Here is a 13,782-nt window from a genome sequence, read left to right as displayed (position 1 = left end):
CCAGGGATAGAGGAGATCTGAAGCCCCTTACATTCCAACTCAAAAAAGAAGTATTAGCAGCATATGAAGGAATTGGAGCCACTTCAGAAGTAGTTGGTACTGAAGCACAGCTCCTTTTGGCACCTCTATTGCCTGTGCTTGGCTGGATGTTCAAAGGGAGGATCCCCTCTATGCATCATGCAACTGATGCTCCATGGAGTAAGTGGGTTGCATTGATAATGCAATGGGCTCAAATGGGAAACTCCGACCACCCAGTAATTCTGGAGGTGATCATGGACTGGCCAGAGGGCCGAAACTTCAGAGTGTCACCAGAGGACGTGACTCATGCTGAAGTGGCTCCTCTGTATATTAAATTACCAGAAAATGAAAAGCAATATGCCCTGTTTACAGATGGATCCTGTCATATTGTGGGAAAGCACCAAAGGTGGAAACCTGTTGTGTAGAATCCTACATGACAAGTTGCAGAAACTGCTGAAGGACAAGGTGAATCAAGTTAGTTTGCAGAGGTGAAAGCCATCCAGCTGGCTTTAGATATTGCTGAACAAGAAAAATCACCAGTACTTTATCTCTATACTGACTCATGGATGGTGGCAAACGCTCTGTGGGGGTGGCTACAGCAATGGAAGCAGACCAGCCGGCAGCACAGAGGTAAACCCATCTTGGCTGCTGAGTTATGGCAAGATATTGCTGCTTGGGTAGAGAACCTCGTTGTAAAAGTGAGTCATGTAGATGCTCACATACCCAAGAGCTGTGCCACTGAAGAACATCGAAACAAGGAGCAGGTGGACCAGGCTGCTAGAATTGAAGTGACTCAGGTGGGTCTGAACTGGGAACATAAGGGTGAGCTATTTAAAACTCGATCAGCCCATGACACATCAGGACATTTAGGAAGGGGTGCAATATACAAATGGGCTCATGATCGAGAGGTGGACATGACTATTGATGCCATTGCACAGGTTATCCATGAATGTCAAATGTGCACTATAATCAAACAAGCCAAGCGTCTAAAGCCTTTTTGGTATAGAGGGCGATGGCTGAAATATCAATATGGGGAAGCCTGGCAGACTGATAATATCACACGCCCACAAACCCGCCATGGCAAGCAGCATGTGCTTACAATGGTGGAAGCGACTACTGGATGGCTGGAAACATATCTGTGACCCATGTCACTGCCCAGAATACTATCTTGGGCCTTGAAAAGCAGGTTTTAATGGTGACATAGCACCCCTGAAAGAATTGAATTGGACAGTGGGACTCAACAAGGCCAACTACAAGGTCCTGCACGTGGGTTGGGGCAATCCCAAGCACAAATACAGGCTGGGCAGTGAATGGATTGAGAGCAGCCCTGTGGAGAAGGACTTGTGAGTATTAGTGGATGAAAAACTAAATATGAGCCAGCAATGTGCACTTGCAGCCCAGAAAGCCAATTGCATCTGGGCTGCATCAAAAGAAATATGGCCAGCAGGTCGAGGAAGGTGATTCTCCCCCCCTACTCCACTCTCCTGAGACCCCACCTGGAGTACTGCGTTCAGCTCTGGGGCCTCCAACATAAGAAAGACATGGACCTGCTTGAGCAGGTCCAGAAGGCGGCCATGAAGATGATCAGGGGGCTGGAGCATCTCCCCTGTGAGGATAGGCTGACAAAGTTGACTTTGCTTGGCTTGGAGAAGAGAAGGCTCTGGGGAGAACTTATAGCAGCCTTCCAGCACTTAGAAGGGTCCTACAGGAAAGATGGGGAGGGACTCTTTAGCAGGGAGTGTAGTGCTAGGACAAGGGGTAACAGTTTTAAAATGAAAGAGAGTAGATTGAGATTAGATATAAGGAAGAAGTTCTTCACTGTGAGGGTGGTGAGGCACTGGCACAGGTTGCCCAGAGACATTGTGGATGCCCCATCCCTGGAAGTGTCCAAGACCAGGTTGGATGGGGCTTTGAGCAACCTGGTCTAGTGGAAGGTGTCCCTGCCCATGGCAGGTAAGTTGGAATGAGATGATCCTTCAGGTCCCTTCCAACCCAAAGCATTCTATGATTCTATGATTTCCGAAACAACCACATAAACACCTGGGCCAAGGAGCACGGCATTGACTGGGTGTATCACACCCTGTGTCATGCACCAGCGTCTGGGAAAACTGAACAATGTAATGGACTGTTAAAAACTACACTGAGAGCAATGGGTACTGGGACATTCAAGCATTGGGATACATGTTTAGCAGAAGCCACTTGGCTAGTTAGTGGTAGTCAACCTGGCCCTGCCCAATCAAAACCCCTGCGCACTGTGGAAGGAGATAAGATCCCGTGTAAGGAACTTGTTGGGAAAAACAGTCTGGGTTATTCCTTCCTCAGGAAAGGGCAAACCTATTCGTGGAATTGTTTTTGCTCAGGGACCTGGGTACACTTGGTGGGTAATGCAGAAGAATGGGGGAGTCCAGTGTGTACCTCAGGGTGATTTAAACCTGAATGAAAATAATCCATTATTTCATTTGCATGTTATGGGAATTACTATAGCAGGAACCCCTTGTTGCTAGCCAGGCTAGGAGCAAGGGGAAGAGTTCGTTGTAATGTTAAACCCTATAACCTGGCCCAAAGGGACCAGGGGTGGAAACTGTAATGAAAATACCTTTAAATTGTTGTAACCCATGAGTTGAGTTGCATGTTGTAGGAATTACTATAGTAGAAACCACCTGAACCAATGGAGGACAAGCCTTACAAGAAGCAGTGCAAGTGCAGCAATGACTTAACCTGGGCTGGCGTTGGTGCCCAATAACTCCATGCAACACACCACCTTTCCTGTCCTGAGTGACCACCATAACAGATGGAGCCTAAAGTCATGGACTAAATGAACTCAGTGGACATTTTGTGGACATTTATGGACATTTTACAGACATTTCACAGGAGTGGTCCATAGACTAAGGGAATGACGTCTGTGTGTTGTGTCAAAGGATTGGAAGCGGGGTGGTGGTTAATGAGGATGTATTGGATAGTGTGAGACCTGAGCATGATATGAATGGTATGGAATGAGGGGTGGAGAATGTGTTCATTTTGGCTGGGATGGAGTTAGTTTTCTTCATAGTGGCTAGTATGGGCTATGGTTTGGATTTGTGCTGAAAACAGTGTTGATAACACAGGGATGTTTTCGTTATTGCTGAGCAGTGCTTACACAGAGCCAAGGCCTTTTCTGCTTCTCACCCCACCCCACCAGCGAGTAGGTTGGGGGTGCGCAAGGAGTTGGGAGGGGACACAGCTGGGACAGCTGACCCCAACTGACCCAAGGGATATTCCATGCCATGTGATCTCATGCTCAGCAATAAAAGTAGGGGAGAGGTTGTCTGGGGAGGCAGCTGCTCAGGGACTGGCTAGGCATCGGTTGTTTGGTGGTGAGCAGTTGTTTTCATTTGCATCACTTATATTTTTGGGGGTTTATTTCTCTCTCTTGTTGTTTTCCTTTTCGTTACACTATTATTATTAATAATAATAATTTTATTTCAATTATTAAACCGTTCTTAACTCAACCTGCAATTTTCTCACTTTCACCCTTCCAGTTCTCTTCCCCCCATCGTGCCTGGGGGGGCAAGTGAGTGAGTGTCTGTGTGGTGTTTAGTTGCCAGCTGGGGTTACACCATGACAATATATTAAATTATAAAAACTTACATCATGTTACCAAATAATTATTTTTCTGATCCTACTCATTTAGTCCAACTAATAATACATATCCTAATCTGGATTTTGAAACAGTGGCCCATTAGATAAAAAGTAAGTGTCCCATCAGTAGTTCTTCAAAGCATATCTTTCCTCCTTTTGCAGAGTTTATGCACTGTTATTCTTCATTTTTTATTGTCTTTGTAGCTGTCTAATCAAATTTATCTGCATGACGTAAAGCCATATTGTTCCATTCATTTTTAAGCAGTATCCCCCATTGATTCCACTGAGGAATGCTGCTTAAAAACGGGTGGTGCAATATGGCACTTAAATCTTGCAATTACAATTACATTCTATTAGATCTTATCTGTAGGGGCTAGAAAGTAGGTACTCTGAAAGCAGTAGTAGGAATTAAAAGCTTCAGAAAAAAATATTTGGTAGCAAAAATACTCATTTCTTCAAAAGATGAAGAGTTTTGAGATTGATTCTCATACTTAAGTAGTCCGTTCTTCAGTTTTTTTATTGAAGTTCTTCCTTGTGGGTTCTTTCTTTTGGTTAAACTGCAAAGGCATGATGGAAGACATATGAGCAATAAACACATGGCAGGGGCTTTTAACCCTGTAATGTTTTGCTGGAGCTATAGAAAATTTTACTTTGTAGCAGTAGTTAGGTGTAGATTACAGGGATCTGTAGTTCTGCTGTGTGATTTTGCCTCTCTGTGGTGATCATCTACATTTGTTTTACAACTAGCGTATGCTGAAATCTGAGAAAAGGTGTCACTGCTGATGGTAATGCAGTTTATATTGTGTTCCATATTTACTAATGCATTGCCATAAAGAGGTAGGATTTAGTTCTTTGACAAAGGTGTGTGAATACTAATGATCAAGATGGGTAATCTTCCAGATAAAAAAGCTTACCAATTTAACATGCAGAGTGGGTGATACTTCATTGTTGTTATGATAGGGCTTTTTCAAGGGCTGCAGAGAATGCTGTTTTACAAGACAAGATACCATTACAGTAAATTCAGCACACACAGAAAAGGAACTTTTTGCCATTAATGCTTAATAATGTTTCAAGGAAACAGTGGGCAATGCATCAACACACTGATTCTTATCACATTCTTACCACAATCAATCAAGTCCCTTTCTCTCCTATTAGTGTTCTATTGCTCATTGTGGAAAGCAGGACAAGGACAGCATACTAAGTAGTATTTTTATGTCAGAGAATAAAATAAAGCAGAAATAAATACAGAAAGTGATACAGTATTTCACAGGCTAAGCAAACATTATTAAAAAATACTGGAATACTATTGGAGAATTACATTAGATAATATCATTTGCCTTTTGAACTTTTTTTTGGTTGGTTGGTTGGTTGGTTTGTTTTATTCTGCAGGATTTTTTTCATTCCTAGGGAAATTATCCTCAGCATTTGTTGCTTTTTTTGCGTTACATAACACAGGTTACATTTGTAGGTGTGATGGGTCTGTTAGAATTTTTACTGTAGGTAGACCTTTCAATGCATAGCATAATAATTAGACGTGTTGATTTTCGCAACCTTTCAGTTTTTAACTTTGTAGTTATTAGGAAATGAAATAAATCACTGCACTGTAAAACTGATGCAAAGGACTTGAGACCTACGTAGCAAAAGTCAATGGGTAGCATTGTGGTAGTGGAATTATTACATCCAACCAAATAACTTGATACTAGATATTTTCCAGAGGCAAAAATATGTTTTATTTTTGTATTAAATAAATATCTTTATTTCACTGTAGCTATGGTTCCATGTCCATCTTTGATTTCTGAATAGTAATATTTAGTGATGGTCAGGGTAGAATCTCCCCTTTCTGAAACTTCTGGCTTTTTAAAGTAAGCATTTCCCAAAGGGTAAGGAAGGAAATATAATCAATATGTGAACTCTGTGGGTTTACTAAAATATCAAATAAACTGCTTCCTCCTTGATACATTCAGAAAGATCTTGGAGGGCAGTCTTGCTGCTATAAGGACTACATGATTTACCACCTAATTATTTATGAAGTTAAACATTTTTTCAGATTGCAAAGGTCAACTGTGTGCTTACATCTTGATTCAACTTTCCTTTATACTATTTGGTTTTGAGACCCAGGAATGTGAATTCTTGTGAGGATAAAGAGTCATTGTAGCAGCAGTTGGAAGACAGTGGGAGATAACATAAGGGAGAAGGTAAACTCAGGGCAGGGTGAAAAAGTCCAGAACAAGAACACCAAGTGAAAGAAATTACTATGAAATACTCAGTGCAAGTATTTTGTTGTTGCTGCAAATTAGAATTTACATATATCAGAGTGACAGATAGTTCATCTCTAAATCCAAACTACGCTGAGCACTTTGTAACATAGGCTGCGGACAACTCTTTTGAGAGACTTTGCACCTAAAGGACCCCAGCTGGAAATCCTGCTTCCGGCCTTGTACTATGTCTCTTGTCCTCTTATGTGACCAGATATATGCCCAGTATATAACCAGTACAGATGGATGTTGCTTTCTTGGGATTGAATGTGTGGGAAAAATGTTTAGATGTTGCAGACAATGTGTCATATAAACATTTTAATTAATATAAATTATAAAAAGAAAATGGCATTATTTTCACCTTTTAGGGACACTGAAGTTATTTTTAACAGACTTTAGTATTAATGAGAACTCTCCAATTTTTGAAGATTCTAAATTGTATTTTGTATTATATTTTTAATTTTCAAAAATTGCTGGGTTTAATCACTTTTAGAAATCTGTGTTCATTTATCAGTGGAATTATGTTGTGTAATTATTTTTACACCAGCTGTGATAATACTACCTTTCAAATATTGTGAAATATTTTGGCTAGATGTATACATAGTTAAACAATAATTCTACCTCAGACAATCAAGAACACTTTGAAACACTAGCTTTCTTAAATTCTTGTGTATGACAAACATAATTAGTTTCTCTGTTTTCCTAGCTTCAAAAAAAAGTCATGGTGACATCACTTTGATATTACAGAATGTTATTGATATTATACAGTATTACAACATCAACACATCAACAGTGTTACATGTTTAGTAAAGATACAACTCAAAAGTCACAGTTGATTTTAGATATGCAACTATTAATATAAATAATTTGTAGTGTAAGACATTGCACTGAAGTGAATAAAAACTTGTAAATTTTGCAGTAAATTTGATTTTTATTTTTTTGAAAAATAGTGCAAGTTAAATGAATTTATGGAAAAATGTATGTTTTTTAAAAGAAACTTGGGGTTTTTTTTATTTTGTTCTGTTTTAAGCATACTAGTAGTTTTGTAAAATCACAAATTCCATGCTTAGCTGCATAACTTGTAGGAATAAAAAAGAATAGGGGTATAAAAAATCTGGACTTTTTAAGTAATGGTCCACTATATGCTGAGTACTATATATATAGCTATTAATTTAAGTATTGCTATTTTGTGCTATTAATTCAGGTTTTATTAAATATTAAGAGTGAAATTCTGTCCTTTTTGGTGTCAATGGCATTGACTTCAGTGGTATCATAATTTTACCCTGAATTTGCACATTATTGTATATCTGCTGATTAGGGAAGTATGATAATGATATGAATGTTGGAGTGGAATGGTATTATTGGTCTTTGTTGCAGTAACTCATTTATTCAACTCACAAACAGTAAAGAAGGAAATGGGGTTAGGGAGAAGTAATAAGCTTTTTGGCAATATTATTTCTCTAGTTTTAGTGCTTTTGTTCCTTATATTCTTCCATATTCTCTTCTTTTTCATCCAAAATCTGGAATAGAAAAGCTTGAGTACTTACGAGCTGGTAAGAAGATCTGTTTTCATCAAAAATATTTACCACGTTCAGCCAGTGAAGGGTTTTCTAGTTTGTGTTTTTCAAATAACTCAAGGCAGGTAAGTCCCTGGATGTGAGGCTCAGCCTAGACCATTGCTTCCTGGCAAAAAGTACCAATAATTCTATTATCTAAATATGTTTTCACAAGAAAGCATGAATTTCCAATATTTCACATGACGGTGGATTGAGGGAAGACACTGAGATTATTCTTCAGCCGTAGAGAGCAATGTTCCATGTAGCCTTAGTGCTTACTCTGTATCTCAGAGTGGGTGTCTATCAGTAAATCTGTACTAAGCGTCGCCAAGACTATGTTCTGTTCCAGGTCCTGACTGATTTGCTAATCTGTAATACATGTGCCGCATCTACCACTTGCACACACACATGCACAAACAAAAGTCAAGATACTTCTGTTGACCTCTTTCAAATACCATGACTTTTACGCTAGCCCATTAAATCATTTACAGATTGTATATGCAGACTGGAGCAATAGGTACCATCTGCTCCTGTTTCAGGTACACAGTCTGTCTAACTCTGCAGCTACACCATACTGAAAGGAACCTGTGTTAATGCAAATTACAGAAATCCATGCTCAAAGCAACAAGGCCTGAAGTTGCTAGCATTAAAAGATGTGTTCTTTTCGTGGTATACCCTATGTACATTTTGTGTGAATTAACTAAAAGTAGTCTTAAAACACAGGACTTGTAGCTACACTAATAAATAGCTTGTATTTAGTATGACAAGAAATGAGATAATATCTTCTGAAATAATAGTAAGAAAACCATATTTTTCTTATTTAATATAATTCAGAAGATATTAATGTTTTGAAAGCATACCACAAAAACCAGATTTTTTTGTTTACCAAATGAAACACTGAGTAGTACTTGTTTTAGGAAGTCACTTAGGTCTTAACAGAGGAAACAAATTTGTTAAATAGATATGTTAACATTAAACTCATTAAAAAATGTTTTACAGTCCAAAGTGTTTAGAAAAAATATTCTAAACTGGTGCCATAATCTTGACAATAGATTAAACTACTAAATTACAAAGTGTGTATGAGAAGCAGGTAATAGACATAGGAAAACAGTAACACATATGACTGTTTCATGTAAATGCACCTGAACAGCTGATGAACAAAAGGCAGAAAAAGCACTGTTTCTTGCTTGACAATTCTGAATAATGCCAAATGCTAACTTCTATTGTTAACCACAGAAAAAATACACTGTTGTAGTAAATAGCATTGTTATTTATCTACTATTTTATTAAGTATTATAGCTATTAATGGTAGAATAAACATGATGTTTGTGTGATAAAGAAAAGTGTTTGCTTATAATTTTATATATATAATGTTATAAATAATTGAGATACGAATAAGTGCTACATCATTTTCAGTCAAGGAATCGTGACTTTCTTATTTCAGTAGTTCTATACATTATTTTGAATTATGAGTCTATTGGCATGAGTAAGAATTTACTAGTGTGCAGAAGGGCTGCATAATATATGCTTTTATCAGAGTATAAAGCGTCCTACAAATGAATAATAGTTTTGTATGCTGTGAATAATAGCATACTGTGTATAAAGCACATCATTATTTTATTAAGATGGTTGATAAATGGTAAAGAAAACCAATAACTGATCTGGAAACTGCAGAGTGCCATCAATTCTCTTTTGATATATGAGAAGGTTGCGCATACTCAGTACTTCACAGGATATACAAATTTAATCCAGTGTAGAAGTGTAATAAAATCTACTGTAATAGCATATACCAACATACAACGAATCACTTTAGACTGATCTTTTTCTGATATTATGTTATTCAGAATTGATTATCTTCATTTTCTAGCACCCTGCGGAAGCCGGTCGACAGGGTCTGAAGGCACTGTATTATCACCAAACTACCCCAAGAATTACAGTGTTGGTCACAACTGTGTTTACTCTATCACTGTTCCTAAGGAATTTGGTGAGTAGATCTTGTCTCATTCATATGTTTTTCTTGCTTGGATATTTTAAACAACTCTGGATGATTTGTATGATTGCTTTTATATTAAACATATTAATGTGAAAAAAACTGTTTTAAACAGATATTTCTGTTTATACTTTTAATCATTTTTATAGTGCAGTATTTTCTCAAACATATTTTCTTAACATTATCTTTTGAAATTACTGTTCATTTATTTTTGTCTCACTGTGACAACCAACATGTAACTTAGAATATTGCTGTGATGCTAGCCAAATATATTAGTGGTACCAGTTAAGGTTTCTTTTCACCCAAGGTCATGTGCCAAGGCTATAGAAAGTGTAGCATAGCTCCAGTAAGTCCACATAAGCAGGGGAAGCAATGTTTGTCTTAAATGTTTGGTAATACTGCTCTCATAATCCTTGTCTTCTCTGCATGATGAGGCAATGGCATAGTCTTTCCTGAGGAATGAAATTAGAGCAGCATGCATCTGTCTGGTTTTTGTTGATTCCCAGATCCTCCATCAGAACTTCACTCCCATCCTAACATTTTTTCTGATGACTAGATGAATCTCGTAAGGATTTCTTCTGTCCTACGAAAAGACAGGGCTTTTACAGCACTGTTTTATCTCTCTGGATCTATTAATTATTTTATCTCACTTTATTATTAAACAATGCCTATGATGACAGCTGATAGTTTGTTGTTCAGTTCGACTCCTTGGTAAGCAGTATGCCACATACTGAATATCATTTATTCTTTAAATATCCATGCTTCAGATTTATGCTTGGATAAGTAGGACTTTATTTTGATCCACTGCTCACATTTCAGTTAGTCAAATAACAGGTGCCTGGGGATGGGGATGGGTATTTATTAATCTTCCTTCATGTTGATTCTGCAAACATTTTATCCAGATTAAAGACAATGCTTGAACTGCTCTGTATCCATCTGCCATACTCATGATGACTGAACTCACTTAATATCCAATTAATTTGTTCTTAAGTATAGCATAGAAGTGCATCAGCTACTACAAATGAAACAGGTTTTAAAAGTATTGTCTTCTAAGCCATGGGAATCTCTACTTATTCCTCTGGAATGTTCAGAAAAAATTAAACACATTTGCACAATTCTTGATTTATTTCTAGGTGTTAACAATCAAATGCTTTTGACCTGGCTAATTTGTTCTAGATAAACTGGAAAGATTATGTCCTCCCGTTTCCATCAAATCTGATACTTCTTAGTTTATGACACAGATGTCAACATGTAAAGAGTTAAAATTACTACAATGAAGGATTTAAAATGTTAATGCTCTGTACTTCATATCTTTGACATTCTGGATGGAAATGTACTTTTGTAATTTCTGCAAATAAAGACAGAATTCCCAAAGGAAGACATGAAAATGGGGAAAAATCCCTCTGCTCTGCATAGTTACTAGGAATAATTTGACAAATACTCATTTTCTTTACATGCTAAGCATATTAAGAACAGTGTCAAGGAATTCTGTTTGACCCTTTCACAGTGCTTATACAAAAAAAGAATAATGCTGATACTATGAAGGAAAATCATGGTTTAGACATGATTAACCCTGCCATCCAAGGATTCAGGAATATGTTGGGGATATGATTACGATAGAGTATCTGTCATTTCTCTCGAGCTCTTTGGCTGTCCTACCTCGGGATAGACCTTTACTCTTTTTCTTGTGTTTAAACAGCATATTTTGGCAATTATGCCGGGTACCTGTAGAACATATCTGGAAGTATTTAATCCATTTTTGTGAATACAGAAAACAAGAATTCTTGTGTGTTGAAAGGTAAAAAACATATCTGGCAGTAGCCGTTCAAACATGAGGATGACATGACATGTTGAATAGGCCAAAACAAGTATTTCAATTTTAACTGCTTTTTTGCAATGATACTCTTATGGTAATAGGGAGCAGAATTCCTTGCACTCAAAAGCTCAAATTTTAAAATATGAATCTTTGTTTGAATTATACAGTGGTGTATTTTTTTTGGTAAATTATTAATATGGGTATTTTTCTGACCCATGCTCTTTCTCTAATCTATTTTTACTAAAATCATTCCAGGAACAACCATTAAGAAAGTCAAAGTAATTTTGACAATCGATTTAACCTAAGTTTTCTACACTCAAGATAATTATTTGTCTCCGTCTGAAATTTTAAAGATTTATGTGATGAATGTGTTTTTTCTAATAGCTTTCATCTCTATCTCATCACAATATATTCAAGTACAGTTGCAGAGAAGGATAGCCATAAATTTTACTGCTGAGCTCTTTAAGATCAGTTTTAGGAAATTATTACCTGTAACTCTATTATTTGGGGTCCCGGTAGAAGACATTGCATTAAGAAAAGTGTCTTCACTTGCAGTGCTTGATATTGATTGTGTAGGGGTCACTCACTGACAAGATGGTCCCCCAAAAATGCTGGCCTTTGTTAATAAAGACACCAGATTTCATCTTGAATTCACCTGCTAATGTGCATCATGACATGTAGATTTGTCAGAGATTATTCACAGCAACAAAGAGTTGAAACAAGCTTGTTGGAGAATGAAGGGGTACACCAGCAAAGCTGCTGATATAAAATAATTTAAAGTCATTTTCCTAAAGAAAACAGCAAACCCTCTTCTTCCATAATCTTCCCTATGGCTCCAACTTGCAATGTGATACATAACATTCAAATATTTGCTGAATGGAACCTCCTGAGGAACTATTTTGGCAGCTAATACAGTATATAGGATGTTATAATAGACCACAGGTTAAAAAAAAGCTAAAACCAGGTCAATATAGAAAAAACCACAAACAATGGAAGACCATATTCGGTGTGTAGAAGAGAACTCATTGGCCTGGATTAGTTTTTGATGGAGTGAAAAGGAAAGCTATTTCATGTGCAGCTTTTCAGTTTCTCAAGCCCAAAATTATGTGGAAAAGTCATTGCAGTGTCGACTTTTTTTCAATGTTTCATTATTCTGTCATGCAGAATCATAGTTGCAATATTTCATACCATGACAGGTTTAAGCTAGAAAATAAATGATTCACAAAAGCACACAGTATGCCACAGGCAAAATCTTTTGTAAACATGGAAGGCTCATCTTCTTTGACAATCTCCCACTGATATTTTAAAATGGTGTAATGATCATTAATTGTTCAACACTGAAATCCAGCACTGGTTACAATTAAAATGCAGATGTTTAAGGTTTTATTTTGTTTTCCTGATGCACATGAATTAATTTGCGTGCTTTGCTCTGCATAACGGTGTCATCTATACTTCCATTTAATTTAATATTTTTAACAGTAAAATAAATTTTTTATCAACTTGCCTCAGCAAATGGCTTTTCTTTCTGTTAGAGCAGAAAGATAGATTGGATATACACAGTAAGGTACATAAGTGGTTTATGAGCTATGCTATCAGAAAATTCAGTATCGATTCTCAGTGGCCATCAAAAAGTATGAAATGTACAAAGAAGCTAAAAAGCATGTATATAATTGGGAAAATGTCTAGTTTTCATGGAGACTGTACATTTGTTTTACATGTACAGCAAGATACAATATTAAAAAAATGACAGGCACTTTATTGATAAGCATGACATTTTGTGACAAGATTTCTTAGATTTTTGGCAATGAAGGTAGACCCAGTTTGCTTACTATAAACAGGGAAGTTAAAATCCACTATTCTCTTCAATTCCTGAATAACTGGCTTGTATTCACAGACACCTTTCTATCATACAGTTATACCATTTTCAGCTTTTCCTTGTGTCTTTTCTTGAATTTCTATGTTATGAGATAGCCCTGAATTATTGTAAATAAGCAACAGAGAGAAGAAACAAATAGAGCCAAACAGCAGGGGTTTGGGATGATGATGATGATGATGATGATGATTATCTTTGAAAGAGTAATTTTTTGCAAATACTGGAAGGTACATGTACAACTTTTATTCTGCCAGTGAAGACACACATTGAGAAAACAATATTGTCAACATGTGTTTTCTGTTAGACAGCTCACTGCATCTAGAATTGTTAGACAGCTTAAAAGCTGTGTCACACTAGAGTTATTTCAGTACTGTTTGATTTGATTTCAAACTCAGTTTACATTTGGAAAGAAAAAAAGATAGGCAATGACAGATCATGAGTAGCAGAGTGTCCCAAATGACAACCTCACATCAAGAAGGAGTAAGAACCAAAAGGTATTTATGATAATACTTAGCTGCGTTAAAGTAAAACATTTGCTTTTAATAACTTGAATCCATCATCTCTGCTGTGTACATCTTACTTTCATTTAAGAAATGTGGCAGACATGTATGGACTGACATTTTTAGAATGTGGAGGATTTAACTCTCCATCTTAAA

The 13,782-nt window shown here is 36.9% G+C and overlaps 1 protein-coding gene across 1 annotated transcript in view; it reads left to right on the top strand.

Annotated features, from left to right (window-relative positions):
• Positions 1 to 13,782, top strand: part of CSMD3 (CUB and Sushi multiple domains 3) — a 760,948-nt gene that overhangs the window by 569,381 nt on the left and 177,785 nt on the right. The window contains exon 32 of the mRNA XM_069779925.1: positions 9,315 to 9,431. Within this exon, the coding sequence (XP_069636026.1) occupies positions 9,315 to 9,431 (117 nt within the window). The remainder of the gene's footprint in view (positions 1 to 9,314; positions 9,432 to 13,782) is intronic.

This window comes from Haliaeetus albicilla, chromosome 3 (assembly GCF_947461875.1).
Source record: "Haliaeetus albicilla chromosome 3, bHalAlb1.1, whole genome shotgun sequence".
NCBI lineage: Eukaryota > Metazoa > Chordata > Aves > Accipitriformes > Accipitridae > Haliaeetus > Haliaeetus albicilla.
This window is presented reverse-complemented; position numbering and strand designations above follow the sequence as displayed.